Below are 23,270 nucleotides of genomic sequence, written 5' to 3' on the forward strand. Positions count from 1 at the left end.
TAGAGTTTCTTTGTGGGGGCTCTGCCCCAGTGGTAGACTTCTGCCTGGGCACCCAGGCTTTCCTATACCTCCTATGGAATTTAGATGGGAGCTGCCAAGCCTTCTTCACTCTTGCATTCTGTGTGCCTGTAGGCTTAACACCACATGGAAGCATAGCTTATGCTATCCAAAGTTGTGTCTGGAGCTGTACTTGGGCCCTTTTGAGCCTTGGCTAGAGCTGGAACAGCCAGAATGTAAGGAGCAGTGTCATGAGGCTGAGCAGGGCAACAGCACCCTGGGCCTGGCCCCTGAAACCATTCTTTCCTCTTAGGCCTCTGAGCCTGTGATCAGAGGGGCTGTCCCAAAGACTTTTGAAAGGCCCTTGAGGTCTTTTTCTTATTGTCTTGGATATTAGCACTTGGCTCCCTTTTAGTCATGCTATTCACTTTAGCAAATTGCTCCACAGGCCACTTGAATTCCTCCTCTGAAAATGTTCTTTTCCTTTCTACCACATGAGTAGTCTGCAAATTTTCCAAACCCTTATGCTCTGCTTTCCTTTTAAATATAAGTTTCAAGTTTGTCATGTCTTTGCTCCCATATCTGATCATAGACTGTTAGAAGCAGCTAGACCACTCAGGAACTCTGCTACTTAGAAATTTCTTCTGCCACATACCCTAAGTTATCACTCTTAAGTTCAACCTTCCACAGATCCCTAAGGCATGAACATGAATGCAGCCAAATTATTTGCTGTGGTGTGCACAGGTTACCTTTACTCCAGTTTTCAACAACTTTTTAATTTCAATTTGATACTTCCTTAGCCTAGTCTTCACTGTCCGTATTTCTATCAGCATTTTGGTCAAAACCATTTAATTAGTCTCTAAGAAGTTCCAAACTTTCCCTCATCTTCCTGTGTTCTGAGCTCCCTCTGCCCAAATTCCTCCAACCCCTGCCCATTACTCAGTTCCAAAGTTACTTCTATATTTTCAGGTATTTTTATAGCAAAACCCCACTCCTTGGTGCCAATTTTCTGTATTAGTCCATGCTTGTGTCACTATAAAGGAATACCTAAGGCTGGGTAATTTATAAAGAAAAGAGGTTTAATTGGCTCATGATTCTGCAGGCTGTACTAGAAGCATGGCAATGGCATCTGTTTCTAGTGAGGGCCTCGGGAAGCTTACAATCATGGCAGAAGGCAACAAGGAGCGAGCATGCCACATGGTGAGAGTGAGAGCAAGAGAGAAAGGAGGGGAGGTTCCAGACTCTTAAATAACCAGATCTCACATAACTGAGTAAGAAGTCACTTACACCAAGGGGATGGAGCTAAACCATTCATGATAGATCTGCCCCCATGATCCAATCACCTCCCACCAGGCCCCACCTCCAACATTGGGAATCACATTTCAACATGAGATTTGGAGGAACAAATAATCCAAATGACATCACCATGTTACCACCATATCACTTTGAGTTTTAGGATCACTGAGTACCTACTATGTGGCAAGCATTGTGTTGCATACCAGATATTTAGAGGTGTTAGCAGCCTTATAGCAGAAGCATCTAAGAAACAAATGATGCTAGCACAGGAGCCCTTCCTAGGGATGTTTGTGTGTAAATTGGGAGAGAGGAAGGCAGGGCAAGGAACCACAGCTTACTTCCTTACTTCTCAGCAGGAAAGTTCACGGAGTATTTGGCCAATTGATTAAAACTGTTGGTATATAAACCTCAGAGAGGTGAATTATGAGAAGAAGAGTTTAGGACTTGGGGGCTTGGAGACTTGACTCAATTTCTTTAGATTAATAACATTCTAGGCAGGCAGATAGAATTACTGACAGTTTGGGGCTGTAAGAATCCTTAGAGAGACTCTATCCAACCCTTTCATTTTACAAAGGAAGGTTGGTAGTAGCAGAGCTACTCCAATTTAGTCCTTCTGATTCCAGGTTTAGTCCTAGTTCAAAGGAATTCCAGACTAAGACACCTGTCAACACAGGGAACTGATATTTATTACATACCTACCTTGAGCAGGCGTGGTACTGACTACTTGATACATGTTATTTAATCTAATCTTCACAGCAGCCATATGAGGTAGGCTATGCCCATATTAAATTTGAACAAACTAATATTTAAGTGTTTACATAATTTGTCTAAGGTCAATAACTGAACAGATATAAAAGAGTTTGACCTCTAAGTTCATGACCCTTGGGTTTTGCTCATAATTTGAGCCCTGCTGGTTGAGATGAGAGCAGCATATTCCTACACTGGTGAACAGAGGTAAAAATAACCATTTCATATTTAATCATTAAACATATTGACATGATGCATAATAAAAGAAACATGGTCATGGCGCTGTATAAGCAGAGCTCTTTGATCTGACTCTCCACTCTCCTGTGGCCACACTGGGTGAAGGTCTGTGTGCTGCTAGACCATCCTTCTTAATTAGAAAGGACCCCAGGAGACTTCGCCTAGCCCCAAGCTATCCTGAGCAAAATAAATAGGAAACAGAAAAGAGAGAGGAGAGATAAATTCTTACTGACTTTAAAAGATTTATACTGACAATATCCCAAGGAGCTTATGAAATGTATTTTTTCCCTTATTTTTGGTAGAGGAAAGCTGCCGATGAAGAGATAGCTCTCAACTATAGAGTTTCACTGACAGTGAAAATACTTTAAGCTCAGTTGCTTATTGATAGGTTGCAGAAAATAAGGTTCATATAAACATCATCTCACATATTAGAACTGGAAAAATAATCTATCTTTCAGTCAGCTTTGAAAGAGTTCCATTATTGAGGTGCCAAATTACGGGGACAGAATTCACATGCATGGCCACACCCAAGAGTGGAGAGGATCAGTGACACATGAAGTGTCCCTGGTCCCAATACCCCAACACCTTCAGCTGGATTTTTTTAGCTTATGCACATGTGCATAAGTATAATCTTCCTGAGAAGAACGGGGATACCTTCTTTATTTTGCCCCCATTCTTCCCTTTAGTAACTGAAAAATTTCCTGGTTTCTACTCAACATTCTGCCAACTTGAGAACATCAGAGAATGGTCTCAGACCAGGGCACAGTTGCTGCTGCTCCCTTATGTGTAAATTATTATCGGACATGGGACTGGCTTCATCCTAACCCCAGGCCATACCCCCAAAGAGACTGGAGCAAGACTCTGTCCCCAAAGATACTTCCAGGGTCCTCATGTGCTCTGCACAGATACACACTACCCTAGTACTGGAAACCCCAGTCATCCACCTTCGACATATTGCCTTTGCTTACAACAGTAACATAGCAAACACTTCAAATTTGTATTTAGTCACATTCTTGCCCTTGTGTGGACTTGTGGTGCAAGATGAGGTTGGGTCAATATTAATTCCCTCTTGCCCCCACCATAACAGATCAGATCTCCTGCAGCACCACTCTGATGGTGCCATTCTCCTGCTCGAAATATCTGGCTCTCTATTATCCACAAAATAAAGCTGGAAATCTTCAGCCAGGAAGCAATGCTCTCTATGGTCTGGTTACACCACCTATCACCCTAGCCTTCCTTATTTCTCAGTTTTCTCTTCAGTGCCTACTCTGCAGCCAAACATCATCTACCTTTGTCCTTATTCCTCTTCCCTTCAACTTCTGCACAGTCCATTCTGCCAGTATCTTTGTTTTTCTCTCCCTGTAAGACCTGGCTCAAGGGTCTTCCTCTTTATGGATCTTCCCACCTGGACCTCCTGTCTCCTCCCTCCTGAAGCCTCCCAACATGTTTTGCCTGGATGCGTGTCTGACTTTATGACCTCTTTTAGTGCTGATAGTTCTTGCAGACATCTCTTCACCCCTGCCAGACCTGGAGTTCCTTGAAGGCCACAACTGTGTCTGTCACGTCGTCTCCTCAGCGCAAAGCCAGTCAGTGCTTGGATGTTTGCTCAAAATAGGCATCCGTTAAACGGAATCTGAGGGCAGAAAGGAGTAAGGAAGGGACCGAATAAATGGATTGGGTCTGGTGCCCATGTGCCCCTCATTCACCTTCCTGCCCCTCTGACTTCCAAAGTTGTACATTCTGGCCACAAGGTACCTTGGCCATGTTTCAGGCTGAAGTACACGGTGGGCCAGTGAAAAAGATACAAGGAGAAGAGTACTGCTTAGGAGTCCAGAAATCTGGAGTCTGGTCTTAACCTTCAAACTAAGACTTTGGACAAATCATTTCCCTATCTGGATCTCCAGTCTGCTTCTCTAGGAAAGCAAGGCAACTGAATTAGATGATCATCCCCATTCTTTGTTTTTGGTTCTAATCCCTTTTCTTTTCCTCTGTGCCCAGACAAGAACATTTCCTCCACTCAAAATACTGTAATAATGTAGATTATTTACTGATGGTTGTAGAGCACTTCTCATGACCATACGCCATGCTGAAACTTCCCAGCAGGTACAGAGGGTTCACGTTCTCGATCCAGCTCAGACACAGTCTTGTGCTTCATCCTGATTTAAACCAGAAGTCGCTTTTACTTACTTTAAGAAAGTTGGAAATCTCCAATTCCTGGAAGAACACCTTCCTTTGGAATAATGCTTTGCCTTGGTAGGAATCCCTCTCTTTTATCTGCACCATTGCTTATTGCAGGCTGCTAGTTTATTTGCCTATTTGGGAAATTGGGTTATCTGCAGAAGGAGACCTTGGAAGTGCCAGGAGTAGTTTAAGAAGACTGAGTACTCCTTAGCTGCTTCCCACTGTGGAAGTCAGGGATCTTGTTGAAATAGATGTCTACTGCAAAAGCAGCAGCATCTAATGGCCCAAAACTTCATTGCAGAAGTGCAGCAAGTAAAATTAATGTATCAGAGGGAATGCCTGGAACAATACAATGGTGGTGTGCTTTTACACTGATAGTAATCCCGTTGAGTGTAGGTTTCTTGCAGGTCATTTGGCCTGTGCTACTGGAATCAGGATTGGCTTGCTCCAGAGGGAAACTCTGCCACGGGCACAACACCAGGGGGGATTTGTAGGGCTTTTTCTGGGGAGAGTTGCAAGTTCACATGACTCATAGGCTCAAGAGCTGAAATGAACCTTTAGAGATTATTGAGTTCAGCCAACCCTCTCACCCCATTTTACAAGGGAGGAAACGAAACCTAGAAAAGTTAATGCTTTTCCCAAGATCATTCAACTAGTAAGGGAAGGAACAAGAGTCTTTTGAAATAGATGTTTTTATTCCTGTTTTGCAGATGAAAAATCTAAGGCTCTAGGACACAGAAGTAGGAAGTAGGGGAGGTAAGGTTAGAACCTTGGTCTGCCTGACTGTAAGGTCCATGTGCCCAGTCACTGTCCACCTGCATCAGGCTATACTATTTACAAAGAAAATCTAAGAGCGGAGGAAGAAGGCTGGGTGCATGCAGAGAAGGAGATAATGGCCTCCAGTATCTCTGATTTTGATGCTATAAGTCTTGCCACAGAGCTACTGCTGGTCTTACCTGAATACATCTACAGATTCATTTTCCCTGTCTCTTTCCAGGGTCCTTTCTCCTCCTCAACACCTCAGCTGACTCCAAGCACACCATCCTAAGTCCGTGGATGAGGAGCAGCAGTGAGCACTGTACGCTGGCCGTCTCAGTGCACAGGCACCTGCAGCCCTCTGGAAGGTACATTGCCCAGCTGCTGCCCCACAACGAGGCTGCAAGAGAGATCCTCCTGATGCCCACCCCAGGGAAGCATGGGTAAGTACTTCTCCATGTCCAAAATTGATTTTATACAAGGTGATTCGGCTTTTGGCTACACATTTCCAGAGTCTGTGACATCTACTTACAAACTCATGATTGTCCTTGAATCGGTAGGTCCAGGTTGAGCAATTGCTACTAATATCCCTTAGGTGGTGTCTTGGGTACTGACCTGTGGGTCCCTCTGACTGTCCTGGCTAGTGGCCCTTCCAGAAGCCAGAGGACCAGCTGCCAGAGTGGGCATTTCATGAGTGGGTATTAAAGATGTTCATTTCCCAAAGTTCAGATGGAGCCAAGAAGAAAACAGCCAAAGAAATGTTAAAAGGCCAGAATGAAAGTAATTTAATATGGTAGAAACTGGGTTTTACCAGCAGAAGTTGGGCAGGAAGGGAAAGGACAAAATATTTTGGCCATCCAAGCAGGTTCTACGGGAATTTGGTACCCCAGAGCAGGATTAGTCATGGATACTACACCAGTGTAATTCAGTAGAGATTGGAACAGAGCTTTGTGCTACAACCACCAAGGCATATGCCAGTGGAAACCTTTAAGCTTTCTGGAGATACTTACTTGCTTACTCAGTGATTCATCAGGGCTCTACAAGTCGTGACATTGGAAAGCAAAGTTAAACTAGGGCACCTCTGTGCCTGGCTTTTGTTTTTTCATTCCATAAGTATAAATACCATCCTATGATCTCAGCACTGAGGGACCCCAGATCTGATTACTTTAGCAACAAGGATCCTTCTTTGTGACTTGTTTACAGGAGAAAATTCCCAAATGTCTAGCTGTGCTTAGACTTGGCTTCCTTCTAAGAGAATATCTTTTCAGAAGGGTCCCACCTGGACGATGACTGCTACCCATCCTCCATCCCCATGGTGTGCAGGGGAGAGATCCTGTCTGTTGCTTTGGCAGTAAGGCTGAATGGCCTCCTTCATAATTTATTGAAAGTCTTCTCCCCACTCCCCGCCATTAACCCATCTGTATTTAGTTGCACTTAGAAGGACTACAAGCTGCTGCAGTCTCATCAGGAATGAAATCTTGGCATCAAAAAGAATGCTCTCCACATTCCTAAACTCATATCCATCTTCCTGCCTCTGAAATACCTCTTTGGGCTGGCTGAGAAGGTCCCAGCTACCAAGGACTCTTGCTCTATTCACCAGATATCAGTGTGGGATAGCAGGTGTCTGGACTGCCCCGTTTGGGACCAGCTGTCCTCTGGCACCAAGCCTCCCTCCAGCACAGCTTCTCTTTCCAGTAAGGAGCCTGGATGGGAAGGCCTCTTATCTGAGAGCAGGGCTATGTGCCATCCTGTAGGTATTTGCTCAGTCTCATATTCTGAGAGTTGCATATTCTGACTTACCACTCTCAACATTCCTTCCTTCCCCACCAGGCCTGGCAGAGACCAGGGATTGTTGCTTGAGGCTGCTGAGCCCTCAGGCATCAGTCCCTTGTGATGCTGGTGGAGGGTGGGGGGATTCACAGATGTGGCTGGGAGAGGTGGAGTTGGAGTCTGAGAATACCCACGAGTGTGAGAAAAGGTGCCAGAGGGGTTTCAGCCCTTCTTGTGTGGCCTGGCCTGTTTCCCTGTGTAGCATAGTCAGGAACATAACTCCTCGGGTGTGACTGGCCATAGGGCCTTGCAAATAGATTTTCCCTTTTTACCTTTCTATGCTCATAACTACCAAGTGAATTCTGATTTAAAGGAGGAGAAAATGAGGCAGAGAGAGGAAATAGGAAGTGACGTGGTCCAAACTGGACTCTTTCCAGGAAACCTAAAGCCTCTTAGGGAGAAAGGGTGGAGTTGGGAAAGAGAAAGGGAAATATGAAAGAATCTTGCAAAAACATAAAAAAGAGAGTGATTGTTTTGATTATTTGACCTTTCAAGACAAGTGAGCCCTGGGGCATGCGATGTCAGTGCCTTCAAGGGCAGCCTTCCCTCCATATGGTGCCATGGCCACCTACCTCAAGGTCCACCTGGCCACCCAACTTACCCTCTTCCCAAGGCAATGCCTCTATCACCAGAGGAGCTGCTCTGTCCTCTGGAAGGTGTGAGTTGAGCAGGACAGAGGAATTGGGACTGAGCTGAGGCAAATTCAGTGACTCGATGGCTTTGTCTGGGGCTGCCTACGTATACAGGGACTTAATCTTAGACCCAAGCTTCATGCATCTCAGGTACAGCGATGTTTTCCCCTGGCCCTGGCAGAGCCATGGAATTTATGGAGTTTAGTGAAGAGCAGGAGTGATTCCAGATTTAAATTACAGATGCCTGGGCCAGCCTCCTCACCTCCCCTGAGATCAGTGTGGTGAGGGTAGAAGGTGGCAGCAGAAAGGACAATCAATAGACCATCCACTGCAGCGCGGAGCTACTCTCGTGGGTGCCTTGGCCAGCTGCAAGGAACAGGGCATTTGCCTAGCAAATCAAAACTTGCCCAGCTTTGCACCGTTGAGAGTTTGGGATCACAAAGAATGGAGATTTGCCTGCTCTCTGATTATGGGGTCACTGCTAGTCTCAAGAATCTTTGGATTTGCAATACTCAGCAGTTTGCCTTGCTGAAAGCTCATTCCGTTTAATGTCAGAGATGACCTCACTAGCATAGCGCTCAGAGCAGTGAGGGGGACACAGTGATATCCTGGTGATGTCGAATGTGATGATTACAAATGGGGCTGGCTTCCTCTCATAACAGGAGATGGTGGTTTGGGGACCACTATTTGGAAAACAACATTCCGTGTTTATAGTAATGAGGGAGGAAGTTGTAATAATAAAGTCGGCTGGGGAGAGCCTGACTCAGAGGAGTGGGCTGAGGAATGACAAGTCAGACGCCACCAAGTTCCCCGGAAACCACTGAGTCGTGAGCAGGCAGTGCTGGCTGTCGTGCATCAGAGGGGCGGGAGCAGCAGGCTGGTTGGAAGCACCCGGAGGCAGGAGGTAGGGGAAAGGCAGTTGGAGAAGCACAGCAGCTGCTCCCTTCCTAGTCGCCTGGAGAGCAGCGGGGTATATGAGGTCTAATGAATCACAGAGCATGAGTGGCCACGTTGGCCAAGGCTGCTTGGCTTTGCCCAGAGTCTCGCAGGGGACGGACAGGTGAGTGCCCAGTCTGCTCATGTGCCCAGCCAGAATGACCAGAGAATCAAGGAAGCAGAGAAATAGGGGCTGTCAAACAGCCTAGGCCCAGCTGGTCACAGTCACGTAGGCATAGGACATCTTAGCTAGAAATTAGTGGCCACAAAGTCCCCATGAACTGACTGAATATGATAATACCTATGTAAAATGGTGAGTTGTGAAATGGCATATGGAAAATGGCTCACACGGTGCCTGGCTATAGTTGGCACTAATAAATGCTAGGTCCTTTTTGGTTCAAACATTCATCTCACCATCATGGATTCAGTGCCTTTTGTGTAGTAGGTGCCAAAGACGACACAGCCGAAGACAACAAGGTCATAGCTTTCAAGGAACATCCAGTCCAGTAAGGAAGACACAAGCAGAATAGCAACAGCACGTGCTTGTGTGAATGTTTTAAAATTGAGGCTCATATTATTAAGAGGCTGAGCTAAGATCGCTAATGGCAGATCCAGCAGAAGCAGCCGGCTAGGGAGCCATCCACTGCACCACACTGCCGTTCTGATGTGTCTTAGAAAGATCGATCCAGCAGCAATTGTCCATGTAAAATTGGTGTTCTCCTGGATGCAGGAATGCAAGCTTGAGGGTGGGTGGCATGTCAGGCTATAGGAGACACTCTCCAGGGCTCCTGCCCAGAAGGCCACCTCCAGTCTTGTTTCCTCTCCAAGCACATGGCTTTCTCCTACAGCCACGGGTATCTGGGTACTTTATTATGTGTGACCAGAACTACACAGTGTGTGGAGGGAAGAATTGGGCCCCGAGGGAATAGAAGTTGCCAATCATATGAATTACTAATACTTGAAAAGATATTTTAAACCGAAAGTCATTGGGGAAACTCAGGCTTGAGCCAAGATAAGCTGTCAGGGCATTTTAAAGCACAAATAAGACTCAGTCCAGAGTGTGGTGGTGAACTGAAATTCTCAGCACAAAGCCTTGCCTTTCTGCAGGACCTCAACCCCTAGACCCGGAAGATACTTGAGTCTAATCTCCTCCCCTTTCCATGTTGGTTTCCTGATGGGGAACGTGAAGCCCAGGGGGGTGATGATGTGGTGTGATGTGATGAAGGTCAAACTGCAGGCTCAGACCCGGCACAATGGCTCACACCCCTAATCCCAGCACTTTGGGAGGCCAAGGTGGGAGGATCACTTGGGGCCAGAGTTCAAGACCAGCCTGGGCAACATAGTGAGATCCCCAACCTCTACAAAAAAAATATATTTTTAGTTAGCCAGGCATGATGCGACATGCCTGTAATCCCAGCTACTCATGAGGCTGAGGCAGGAGGCTTGCTTTAGCCCAAGAGGTTGAGGCTGCAGTAAACTATGATCATGCCACTGTACTCCAGCCTGGGTGACAGAGCAAGACCCTGTCTCAAAAAAACAAACTAACAAACACACAGAACTGCAGGCTCGTGGCAAAGCCAGGACTCATCTCCACAGTGGCACCCTGGAAGGGTCTGTTTCCCAGCTGCCCAGCTGCATCAGTAAACCCTCAAACTCACTGCCCTTAGATTAAAATCTGCAGCCACCCTCCCCAAGTGAAGAAAAATTTGCATTCACACTGGGTACCCATACAGCTGCAGCACTTACTTAAGGCAATCAGTTCTGACCAAAGATCCCAGCTTTAAAACTAGTAACAATCCTAATAGGAAATGTGCCAAGGTAATTTAACTCAAAGAGATATTGATTTGTGGCCATCAGGAGGTGCGGTTTCAGTCCTGATTCCGCCGCTAATTTGCGGCATGGTTATGGACAACCACAGCATTGCCCAGCTGTAGCTTCTTACCTTCTAAAGTGGAGGTTCTGACTGCCCTCTGCTCCCCTCTTCTGTCCCAGCAATGCCAGCGACCCATCCTCAGATGCCATCCAGGACTAGGGCAGCAGGAAGTAATTCTCCCCACCCCAGACTCCTGCTCCCTGGACAAAGAGGGACCTCCCTTCTGGCCCACTGATACCTTCACCACTAATTCACAGAACCTCAAATGTTCCTGTCAGTAGACAGGCTGAGCGAGAGATGGTCTCAGGGCAGGGCACCTATGGAAAGATGCCACCAGGCATTTGCTCCTGAAAAGGGACCTGATTGCTTTTCCCAGGCTGCTCTGGGTTGAACTTCAGTCAGCCCAGGGCAAAGTGGCAAGTCTTGACAGCTGGGGAAATCAGAGCCTGTGGCATTCAGCCTCCACGGTCAAAAGTTCTCCTCGAATCTTGCCTGCATGATAAACGAGATCAGAAATAAAAAAGGTGATCATTTATTGAAATTGATGCCCTCAAGTGGCAGTGTCACAATGATTTAATTTCAGGCCCAGCTTTTTCTCACTTTCAAAGTCATTCATAGAGTCAGCTTCTCTCTTTTCCCCCATGGTCTGAATAACACACTAATAAATATACAATAAGGCCTTTAATGTCTAGGTGATTTACACTAAAAAGAGAGAGCCATTCAAAGGCTCCAAAGATAATTTTTAAAAGCCTTAAAACTCACACCCAGGCTTGTCAGGGGCATATTTCCCAGACACCTTGTTACAGGAACAATCGTGTAGCTCAGAGTTCTCTGAGCACACAGTGGGCAGGAGACGTGAGGTCTAAGTGTCCCTGGAGGAAATTCTTCACACACAATATGAGTTTGGACAAGTCTCAGAATCTCTATAAGCCTCATCTTTGTAAAATGGTAGTAATTGTGCCACTCATGGGGGTGTCGTGGGTTTAAATTAGATTAAGATGCAGAGCAGGTGCTAATAGTGCTTACCCCCTGCCTCCCAGGCCCAGGCTGTCTGTCTAAGGGACACCCTTCTCTCAGGCTGCTCAGGGTCATGGGAGAGTGGGCAGGAAGAGAGCCAGGGTTACAGATTTCACACCCCTCCTTCTCAGAATAACCACTTGTGTTCTTCAAAATGGATCCCAAAGTACCAGTCCCATTGAGTATGCTGGATTTACCATATTTCTCCCCACTTTGAGTAGTAATATTGAAGCAACTACTAAAATGCTAGTCTTCTTTAGATGAACTGGACCTTCGGCCATTAACATGGTAGGTCACAAGCTTTAGTAATACACATCAGAGCCACACATTTTACAAAATTCATATAATTGAGTCTCATCTTGAGCCATTCTGATTTTACTTGTGTTGGAGTGGGCCATGAGCATATGTATTTTTAGGAAGCCCTGCAGGGATTCTGGGTGTGCACCAAAAGTTAAGAATCATGGCTCTAACATCTCAGCTTGAATTGATTGATCACATAACCGGGTAGCTTTATATTACCTTTTACTAAACGCTAAGAAGAAAAGCAAAAAAGAAAGCCTAAAGACATGGGAGGACTTGTGTTTAAGGTGGAGAGCCATTTTTCTCCCACTCATGATTGGACAGGCTAGTGACAAGGTTTCCACCCGTGGCCTAATCCTGCCTCTGCAGCCCATGAGCTGGGGTAGCTGGAGGGAATCCAAGGTCATAAATGTCTCTGGTCTCCACAGGTGGATATACTCTCAACACATCTATTATTCTCTCTCTAGAAGGACTATGGCTTCCAAAGCCACAGGGGAATGAGAATACAGATGGACTAGAGAAGCAAAACCTTTTAAAGCCAGAAGGAAGCTCCATCCCATTCTTCCATTTATCTATCCATCCATCCATTCATCTGCCATCCATCTATCCATCATCCATCCATCCATCCCATCCTCCCATCCACCTACCTATCCCTCCATCCATCTACCATACCATCCATCCATTCATCCATCCATCCGTTCATCTACCATCCATTTACCCATCATCCATCCATCCATCTCATCCTCTTATCCACCCACCTATCTATCCATCCATCCATTCATCCATCTACCATCCATCTGTCCATCCTCCATCATCCATCCCATCCTCCCATCCATCCATCCATCCATCCATTGATCCATCCATCCATCCATCCATCCATCCATCTATCATCCATTGATCCATCCATCCACCCATCCATCCATTCTCTTTGTACTTCACGTATTGACTCTCATCTAGGTCCCAGGTAAACAACAGAGCCACAGCCCTCCTTTTTGTTCTCAAGAAGCAGAGACTATGTTGTTAAATATTCATGGTAAATTATCTGTACAGTGCATATTCAGTTTGCCAAGTAAGTCAACATCTATCAACTCATTTCACCTTTACTATGATCTGTACCATATGTATTATTCACCTCCTTTATAGATGAGTAAACCAAATCTCAGAGAGCTTCCATAGTTTGCCTATAGTTATGGGTAACACAGGGGAACACAAATCTTCTGGGTCCATTTCTTTTCTTATGTTATTTTCCCAAGACAGCCTTGCAGTTGAACCCTGGCATCATGCCTGGCTCTGAGAAAACTAAGAGCTGTTCTTATCCAATTAGGAAAAGCTCTTCTCAAGAGGACCCCTCTGATATTTGGTCATCTAATTCTGGCCCACAGGTCTTGAAGATGGAGACTTTGGGTTGCATACCTTTTTATGCTAGCAATGTCTGGCACACTGCCTAGCAGATAGTAGGGGTTCTGTGTTAGATGGATGGATACCATATCAATTGAAGCTAGTTCTAGGATAAAACTCTTTTAAAGCCTAAGCTCTGGGTCTAAAAATTAAAGCCCCGTTCAAGATCACAGAAGAGTCTCCAATCGATGGAAAGATGAAAAGTATTTTCTCCCTGCCCTCCACCCACACCCAGGGATAAATGTGTAACCCTCCCTGGGGCTCAGGAAGCAGCTGTCAAAATGCACCTCAACTGTGAAGGTTGCCATGAAGTACAAAGGACAATTCCTTTCCTGGCAGGTACAACTTTTACTCGCGATTGCTTTCATTGATGGGCATCAAAAAAAAAAAAAAAAAAAAAAAAAAAAGACCATCAGCTTCTGCCAGTTCTGACCTTCGAGATTTGACAGCTGAAGGCTTGTAGTGAGGCTTTTTTGAGCCGCTGCTTTTGCTTTCTCACTCTGCCCTGGATATTTGATGGATTGAACACCAGGACGATGAGAGAACTGTGAATACCTGTAACCCCGTGGCTTGTCAGAATGGCATCTTGGCCAATCCCATAATGATAAATATATATTGCATACAAAGAGAAGTCAAAATGCGTAGAAATAGATGCTTCTCATCTCAGAAGTGTTTACTGAGCCTCACCGTTTCCCAGTGGGGAGGGAGATGGTAAAAATAGGTGCAAGAATTTTAGTGATAGAACACTGGTGTCAAGAAATTCACTCATAGTTCATGTATGCATTCTGTCAACAAATGTCTATGAGTCATGCTCAGTCCCAGGCACTGGCTGGACTCTGGAAGCTCATTCAGGCTCCAAGGAGCTCAGAACGAGGTTTGGAATTGGACGACAAGACACAGTTATGAGGCCATAAGGAAAGGGGTGTAATGGGTGCTGTGTGCTGGGTGCTACGGGAATGCTGGTGGCTGTCAGGCAAGCTGGCCCTGAGAAGAACACTTGAGCTGGCTCTGCAGGGGTGAGGGGTGTCAGGTGGATGATGAGAGGAAGACATTCCACACAGCGCACGTGTGCGAAGGACAGCCTGAGGACACAGATCATGGACTGTGGCCATGTGATTCCCTTGGTTTCTTCCTCCCCGTCCTGCCTGGGGTTCTTTATCCTGGCTCTCGGAGTCCTCACTTTCATGTGTTTGTGGCCACCGGCTTATGTGGCAAGAAAACCCATCCCTCTCTACAAAAGCAGTCCTCAAACAGCAGAGCTTCATTCCTGGGTCCCACAATCACCACTACTTCTTGTTGTAGCAAATGTCCTGCTGCAAATGCCCGGAAAACCTCCCTCTGAATGCAGGCACTCCCCTTGCTTTCACTTTCTCTCTGGCAGTATCTTCTTCTCCACCGAAAACTCCAAGTACCTGTGTGGACAATCCGTGCATGCAACTATTTCTCACCCCAGCATGGGTGGGTTTCAGTGGATGAGCCAGGACTCCAGGATTGGCCTGTTGCCCCTTCACTCCTCATTTTGCAAGAAGAGTAGCCATAGGGGACGGGGGTTCTTCGTGGATTGCCCTTAACCCCTTTTCCACTACAGAAATCCCTACACATGCAATGTCCCCTCCACTGAAAAGCCCTTTTAGGGTTTCTCAAATAGCATTGACCATGCAGTCTTGTGACCATTCAGTTACCAGCTTGTCTCTCCCCACAGTCAGCAGGGACCCAGGGTCCTCTCCCTGTTGGCTCCTAAGTGCCAACACATGAAAGATAGGGAGAGAATGAGGCTGCCGGCTGGGGGACCAGACAGGACCTGGCATCCCAGGTAGGAATTCACCTCCCTTCCTTCATCTCCTGTAATTTGTATGATAATGAGGAAGAGAAAGAGGAAGAGTCACTTGATACTTACGCTCTGGTGGCAGCATTGTTCTAAGTGCTTTGCAAGTGTCAGCTGATCTAATATTATATGTACCATCACTTGGTGAGGGAGGCACTAGCACTTCCTCTTTTACAGTGGGGAAGCTGAGGCTCAGTGAGGTTAAGTAACCTGCCTAGAGTTGCACAGCTTATAAGGAGTAGACTGGATCTGAGCCCAGCTAATCCAGCTCCACTGTCCCTGCTCCCAATCATCACTCCATGGATGGTAACTACCCTATTACCAGCTGATAATCAAGGATGCATTCTTATTTATTTATCATTGTTAACCATTATTTATTCTTTATAAATACCCAGCTGCATTTTTCTATGGTGTGTATACAATCCTTCCCGTCCACAATAAAGGGCAAAGTTGTAAGGCTTTGATGCACAGAAGAAGCCTGTTTTAGAGAGCAGGCAGTCCTGAGACTTACGTCTGGCACTGCCAAAGGTCATAGAGAGTCTATCCAGAAAGTCTGGCCTCAGTTCTCCTGTCTCCTGAAGCTCCATTGCAACCCGGTTGCCTTTACCTTCAAAAACCAAGTCTGTGGTGAGGAGATGGAATTGGGTGATGGAATTGCCAGCTCTTTGAGCTGTAAGGAAACTGTCCAGGCAACTGGAACTGATGGCCCAAGTGTGAGGAAACACCATGACCCGCTTAGTAGCCCAGTTCCGCTCTGCATTCATGCCCAGCCTCAAAGCAAACCTCCTTCTTTCTCATTACTTGGCCTGCTTCTAAGTTTGCCTTTTCCTCTTTGTTTTATTTAGAGAACCACACACATATGCCTGGCTAAACTCCTGGCTTTTACAGAAATGCATTCTCTTATGGTTCAGAGCCTTAGTTAAGAGCCATAGCAGCCTGGGGATTTTGAATTTAAAGGGGTTCACAAAGTCTACATACGGATTTGGTGCACTGTCTATTCCTGGGAGAATCTTACATCAGTAAACTCAGTGAATGAGTGTTCCCACTCCTTTCCAATGACTGATCATGTTCCCCCTGCCAGTGGGGAAGTCTTGTGGTGGTTAGAAAAGGGAGGGTCCCTAGGAGAGGCTACTGAGAGAGCAGGCTGAGCCCAGGGCATGAGGCCTACCATTGCCAGCGGCTAAAGATGTTTCCTCAGATCACTCACCCAAGGGCACCAGGTTACCTGAGGATCTGGGACCTTGCTCCACCCTACAGGGCAACTTAGCTCAAATGACATACACATAATGGGAGTCTAAGGAAAGAGCTGTGGGCCATGCTGCTTTTTTCTTAGCCCCACTATGTGATCCAGGCTTTCAGTTCACCAAAAGTAGTGTGAAGGAGAACCCACAGTCAGATTGGTATTTTGCATTGTGCTGTTCATTCTGTGGAACGTTCCTTGCAGTCCTAGAATGATCATCTCAGTGACTTCTGGGCATTAGAAAGTCCCATATTGGAGCAAATGAAGACCCGGATGAGAGAACTGACAAGCGAATATCACGGGCTGTTAATCTTCAGCCTCAAATCCTTTAGGGTGTCCCTGTGAAACCCAGGATCAAGTGAGTTGTTTATTAGCATGGCACTCAAAACCACCGATCAAGCCTCACCCCTCTTGAGCCTGGCTCACCCCATTTCTCTGGACCCATGATTCATTTGTATCAAACTACCCACAGTTGCCCCCCAGTGAAGCAAACCAGTTCCAGCCCTCTTGCCTTCCCTCACCTTCCCGACCATCAAGAACAATCCATCTTTTCCTCCAAGAAGGAATCTCCTACCTCCTTTTCCACAAAGCCTTTCTTGAGACTCCAGACTCTCCGCGACCAGAGCTGATTGCACCACCATTTGCTGCCTGTTGCACATCTCTATTAGTGTTCTTACAGCACTGGGCCACGTTTGTTCTTTTACATGTCTTCCTCACCAATCTGGTACCCCCAAAATAGGGATGGGCATTATTTATCACTGTAGCTGCAGTGCCTAGCACAGTACTTGGCTCACAGTCAATAAATGCTTATGAAATGAACAAATTCCCAAATTAATTGGAGCAGAAACTCTTTGAAAACTTGAGACATGGTTTTAAGAATGCATCTAGAATGCTCTTGACCAAAATTCCATCTCTGTTCTTCATAACAGCCCACTTCCTTCTGCCCAACCTCCAATAGAATGACTGTCTTCAGCCTGGGCTATCTCCATTTGTGGCCCTAACCATCCTACACTGCCGATCAAATGCTGGCCTATGTTAGTCTAGGAAATGAGATGGTTCCCGTGCTTGGTGATTGCTCTGTCTGTGTGTGCCTTTTAGTTCCTCCAATTTCCTGAGCTATTTCCTGCATATTTCCTGTTCTTCCAGTCAGGACTTCTACTTAGTAATTTTCCTCCAATTCCTCTTTCTCCTTAGTTTACTAGTCTTTACATCACCACTTAACCACACTGACTTCTGTTGAGTGTTTTATCTTTTCAGATAATCTAAGATGAATTCCAATTACATTCTGTCCAACTGTTCCCTAAAGATTCCCTCCATGATTTTGTTTCTCTGTCTTAGAACTAAAATTTCTCTGTGACTGCATGAAATTCTAATCGGCATCCTTTTGGATGTTCACCTGTAGGCCTCAGAGTGATTTCCCTGTCTGGAGTCTTCCAGCCATTCTCGCAGTGGCCTGGTCACCTGCCCTGGGAGCTTCCTAGTGACCATTGGCTCATCCTCTCAGTAGACCCAGATGACTTCCATTTCTAAAAAACCTCACTTGTCTAACAACTTTCTTGTTTAACTTCTGCCACTTTGTCTAACTTACAGACAATCTCCAGGGTTCTGGGAGCTGGTGGCAACAGGTTACATTGTGTGTGGGATATGAGCCAGAAAATGTGGTTGTTGGCAAAGCCAGAAATCAGATGGAAATAAAAACTCCTGTATTTCATCATATGTCCAAGGTCCTTAGTCCTTGGCCTTCATCCATGACTGCCTCTCCAATTTCACATTCCTACATGACTGTTTATGGGTTAAAGGCATAATCTAGCTAGCAGAGCTTGAAAAATATTTCAATCATAGAATCATGAACCAGAAATGAACCTTAAAAGTAATTGAATTCAAATTGTTTATCCCCTACCCCAAACCAATGCAAGAGGCTCTTCCAAAGCCCACCTGGCTTTGACTTGCCTGGCTCCAGCAGGAGAATGCTCACCACCTTGCAAAACAGATCACCCCATCATAGAGCAGCTGTAGCTCCCAGGTAGAACTTGCTGGTGGCCCCTTGGCTTTGTAACCTTGGAAAGGTAATGACTGTCTCTAAAAAGTTATTCAGTATCTCCAAACCTCTTGTGTTTTATACACAAAATGGCAATAGAAATACCTGCTTACCTTGTAGGATCTTTGTGAAAATAATGCTTTTAACAATGAGAGCCAATGTGTATAGAGTACTTACCATGTTCTTAATACAAAGACATATGATTTCATTTAATAGTACAATTTCCCTAAGAAGTAGTACTATGATAATGCATACAAAGCACCTAGAATCATATGAGTACCCAACACATGATCGTTCCTTCTCCTAATTCACCATGATCTGGCTGATCCTCTATTTGTCCTCTAGAGTCATACAGAGCAAGCTTACTTTCTCCTAGCAAGGCAGTCTGGCTTCCCTTTGAGGATAGTTTTTATATCTCTTCTTCACTTGTTTTCCCAGGCTGTGATTTTAGTCTCTTCTACAGCATATTTGCCAGAGCCATATTGTTCAGAGGGATTCTTACAGCAAAGGGGTCCAGGGGACTTGTTCTTCAGCTATCTGGAACCTCTACCTGCTGATGCGGCTTAAGCCTGGCTAACCATTTCACTAGCTTTATTCTGCATTTGAACCCCAGCCACCTAAGTTGACACTATTAGGAACCATGAAAGCTGCTGCAGCATTTCACTAAAACCATTTCTTAGACTATTTGATTTTTTTTTTTTTTCCCCAAATGGAGAATCCTCAAGTTTTTCTTGCAGGCAAAGAAGGCCTTTCTTGTTCGCTATTGACATTCCCAAAAATGTCTGATTCGGAAAGAAATTTAATTCTGGCCCCAGCTTTCACATCATCTTGCTTTGTTTGTCATCCCTGTAGCCTGCCAGCTTTGCCCCTTTGTTCCCCTAATTGCCAGAGACATTTTTATACTGAGTAAATTGCATCAGGCCCACTGCAAAATGAATCAATTTGGGAAGAGTATGAGCTGCGCTGTTGTCTTAAGTGTGCATTAACATTTAGATGCGTTATTTAAAATGGGCCTGGAGTTCGTGCCAGAGAGACCACCTCATGCCTATTCTGACTCATTCTCTGCTATTGGACTGCACAGAAGGGACCTGGGGAGCCCTACAGCCCACCACCAACCTTGTTTTATTCTCCATATCTCTAGGGAGGGCTTGAACTAGGTGAGAACTTCTAAGAGCTCAGATTTGGAAAGTAAATTTACAAACGGAGTTTGACTTGGTGATCTTAGAGTGAAATAAAGACAGGTGAAGGAGGAGACAAAGGGGAGGCGAGGTTCTCCTTCTCTGTCTATCACACACCATGCACACACATGACATCTAGCTTTAAATACAAATCATACAGCCAGAAGTCTTTGGAGGTAAAACAAAGCATACACAAAAGCACAAAGGACACCAGCCAACACTCTAGTTTAAAAATTAAGTGATGTTCTGGAACTGGTGAAAAAGCAAGGCTGCAATCCTGATAATCATGTGGTGATTTGATGAGATAATTCTTTTATTATCAGGAGAGTCAGATAATATCTCCATTAGTAGCAGGAGGTTTAAAAATTGGAGAGAGTGGCAACACCAGGACAATAGCCTGATTAATGCTTTTTCAATCACCTGGGCTCATGGCCTAAACTGGTAATGGACTCCATCCATCAAAAAATTATTCTATCTGGCATCCTGGTTTCTGAAGAAATCTGGACGTCCTCATAGAGGACTGGTTAAATGATTTAATGTGGATGAAAGCTCTTAGCACAGTGCCTCCGTAAAAGCTGCTTGAATCTATTCAGTCTATTTTAATATATGTTCAGAGATATAATGACCCACTAGATACACAAGAGAAATAAAATGACAGTGGTATAATGAAGATCTTGAAGCTCTGAGATGTACAATTATCAGCAATGTAAAAGTGGTACCTTCTGGGAGAGATTAACCTGGAACCCCCGTTCCTGAGGGTCACTTCTCTTTGTGCTACCCTTAAACCTCTCTGTATGTAACAGCCCCAGTCCCATGGAAACTGACTGACTGTGTGTATTTCTATCCATTTTTTCCACTACAGCCTCAACTTCATCAAAACATACACTGAACTTTCATTGTGGGGTCCTCAAAGTACAAAATAGTACCTGACACAGAAGAAGTATTCAATAAATTTTTGTTGACTGGGCAATATTTCCAAATTAAAAACTCAAAACTAATGTCATGCTGACGTGTGAGTGACAGTAGATGATGATAAGGATATCTGAAGTATTTTGTGCCAGGCAGGCCTGAAACAGTAGCATCCCTGACCAGAGATAGAAAACAAGACATACTCACTGATAACCCAGCTCATTGCTGTCAAATAACAGCAGCTACCACGTGTATAGCACTTACTATATGCTGGACATTGTTCTAAATGCCTTTACCTATCTTTACCCATTTAATTTTCACAATAGGCTTGTGAGGTAACATATTATTACCCTCATTTCACAAATGAGGAGACTGAACTTGCTCAGTCACACAGCTAGTAATCAACAGAGTTGGGATCTGATCCCACAGAGAGCACTGCACTATACGATGTGACCCCTCCAGAAGAGATGTAGAGAGGTGGCTCCCCACTTTTCCTCTCCGCAGCAGGGGACTTCACAGTGGCCCTGGCAGGTGACATGCCAGATGCACAGGGACAAGTAGCAGTGAGAAGAGACTGTCGCCCTGACATGTACCACATGAAACAGCATCTCCACCATCTACCCCTTGGACCCCCTTCGTTCAGCTACCGCTAGGACCTGGGAGGGAGGATCCTAGGCAAAGCCTCACCACATATGGTATCTGTATGGGAAAACTGAGAGCAGAACCATTGCAAGCCAGAAAGATGTTTCCTGCCGTGCCCTGTTTCAGGACAGGTGTGGGGACTAGGAGGCAGTGTCTGATCTATACTCCCACCAAACCCCAGCAGTGCACTTAGCAGAGGAGTTCATTCTATTCATAGGCAAAATTGGGTAATGAACTCGTAAGAGGAGGGACATGTACATAATGTATTCTTAGGTAAACTGAGGCAAGATGAAGTTGACTAAGTCTGCATGCATTCTACTGCCCTGCAGGAGCTCGCTCTGAGCACAGACCCGACTCCAGCACTGTCACTGTCAGAGCCCTCACCCGGGTCACTGGACCCAGAACTCACCTTAGCCTACTCAGCCAAGCTTGAGCTGGCCTTCCACAGCTGTGTAAATAGGATTTCCAAAACCTCCAGAGGAAGAGTGAAAATATCTCCCTGTTTTCTAACTGGCTTATGAAAACATCTTCCTCTAATTGAACTTTCCCCTCTTGCCTGTGCCTTTTGATGCCTGTACTTAATTGTTTCTAAACAGGAAGCTAGTGTGGTAAGAATTTAGTTACATCTGCATCTTCCATGCTGAAACTATTTTACCATATGCTTCTAAGGTTGGTTACAGGTTGATTTTGATGAGAGTAATGTAAGTCCCACCAGTTTTGCTATAATTGATAGGGAAAGAAAATTTTTTTATTGATTCCCAGTTCCAAAAGGAAATCTATAAAAGTGTTTCCCACAACCACATGATCGCATTATGCCTCCCCCCATCCCCACCATCTTGGTGAGGTCTTACCCCATGAATCACCCCTACCCTTCCATCCCATCCAGGATTGCCCATCTCTTTGCCTTCATTCATTCATTAAATGCTTATTTCAATACGAATTCTATTATGTGCAGGGAAATTAGCTAGATGGTGAAAATAGAACTGGGGACAAGCAGAAACAGTTACTATCCTCAGGAAGCTCACACGCTAGAGAGTGAAATATATACTACATGACAATTATATGTATAATTATATCATTGCCATAATGATACATGACAGAGAAGTACAGGCTTCCAGAAGCTCTTACAGGCAGGGACCTGAGCCAGGCCAGGGGCTCAGGAGAGCCTTTCCCCAGGAGATGGCATTTGAACTCAAGTGTGAAAGATGAGTAGAAGTGACAAGTAGCAAGACCCTTTCTGGGAGTGGGAGCAGCATATGAAGGACCTGAAGGGAAAGAGGTAGGACATTTTTTAGGAAATCAGGGAAAACATGCATCTGAGCCTGAAGGGAAAGAGTTAGGACATTTTTTAGGAAATCAGGGAAAACATGCATCTGAGCCTGAAAGAAAAGAGGAGACTGGCTGGAGAGAAGGCCAGGGGAAAGGACAGTCAGAGGACTGATCAGGAACATTTAGGATCATAATCCTTGTCTTCAAAGCCAAGGAAAGCTGATGTAGAGTTTAAGGATGGGACTGCAAGTCAGTTGGAAGTGGGGTAGGGATGGGTATGGGAACCCCAGACCTTTGCAGCACCACAAGGAAAGGGAGGGTAGTCCTGAATAGAGTGGGGCATAGAGAGTAGTGAATGACTTGCAGATATATACAAGAGACAATGGGCAGGATTAGTGATGGGTTGGACAGGTGGGAGACTGAAGAAGATATTTTTAGCTTGACCAATTGGGTAGACAGAGCCATTCACCAAAACAGGCAAAAATGATAGAGGCACATGTGTGGAGAGAAAAGTACAAACTTCAGTTTTGAGATGTTGAATTTTTTGAAACTTATAAACATCCAAGGGGAAATGCATGTAGACACAAGGGTCTGGAATTTGGAGGAAAGATGTGGACTGGAGGAAAAAAAAAACAGGAGTTGTTGGCATGTTGGAGTGGCCTTCAAGCCCTGGGAGTGTATTAAAAAGTCTAGGAAATAAACTGATAATAAACTGTAGACCTAAACAAAATCTAAAGTTATTATAACATTTCTGGAATAAAACATAAGAGAAAATCATTGCAAATTTGGGTAAGAAAAGACTTCTTAGCATACAAAAAGCATAAACTATAAAACAAAATATTGATCAATAGGAATTTATCAAAATTCTAAACTTTTTCTCTTCAAAAGAGTCCATTTGAAAAATCAAAATGCAAGCCACAGTGTGGGAGAAAATATTAGCTATACATATATCTGAAAGGAACTTGTACC

At 45.1% G+C, this 23,270-nt stretch overlaps 2 protein-coding genes across 2 annotated transcripts in view; one reads left to right on the top strand and one right to left on the bottom strand.

Moving 5' to 3' along the window:
- Positions 1-23,270, top strand: part of ALK (ALK receptor tyrosine kinase) — a 752,296-nt gene that overhangs the window by 398,321 nt on the left and 330,705 nt on the right. The window contains 1 exon segment of the mRNA XM_050754032.1: positions 5,456-5,657. Within this exon segment, the coding sequence (XP_050609989.1) occupies positions 5,456-5,657 (202 nt within the window).
- LOC126933840 (protein FAM136A-like) overlaps positions 1-23,270 on the bottom strand; it is an 879,973-nt gene that overhangs the window by 355,515 nt on the left and 501,188 nt on the right. The gene's annotated exons all lie outside the window — the stretch shown is intronic.

The sequence above is a fragment of the Macaca thibetana genome, chromosome 13, assembly GCF_024542745.1.
Source record: "Macaca thibetana thibetana isolate TM-01 chromosome 13, ASM2454274v1, whole genome shotgun sequence".
NCBI lineage: Eukaryota > Metazoa > Chordata > Mammalia > Primates > Cercopithecidae > Macaca > Macaca thibetana.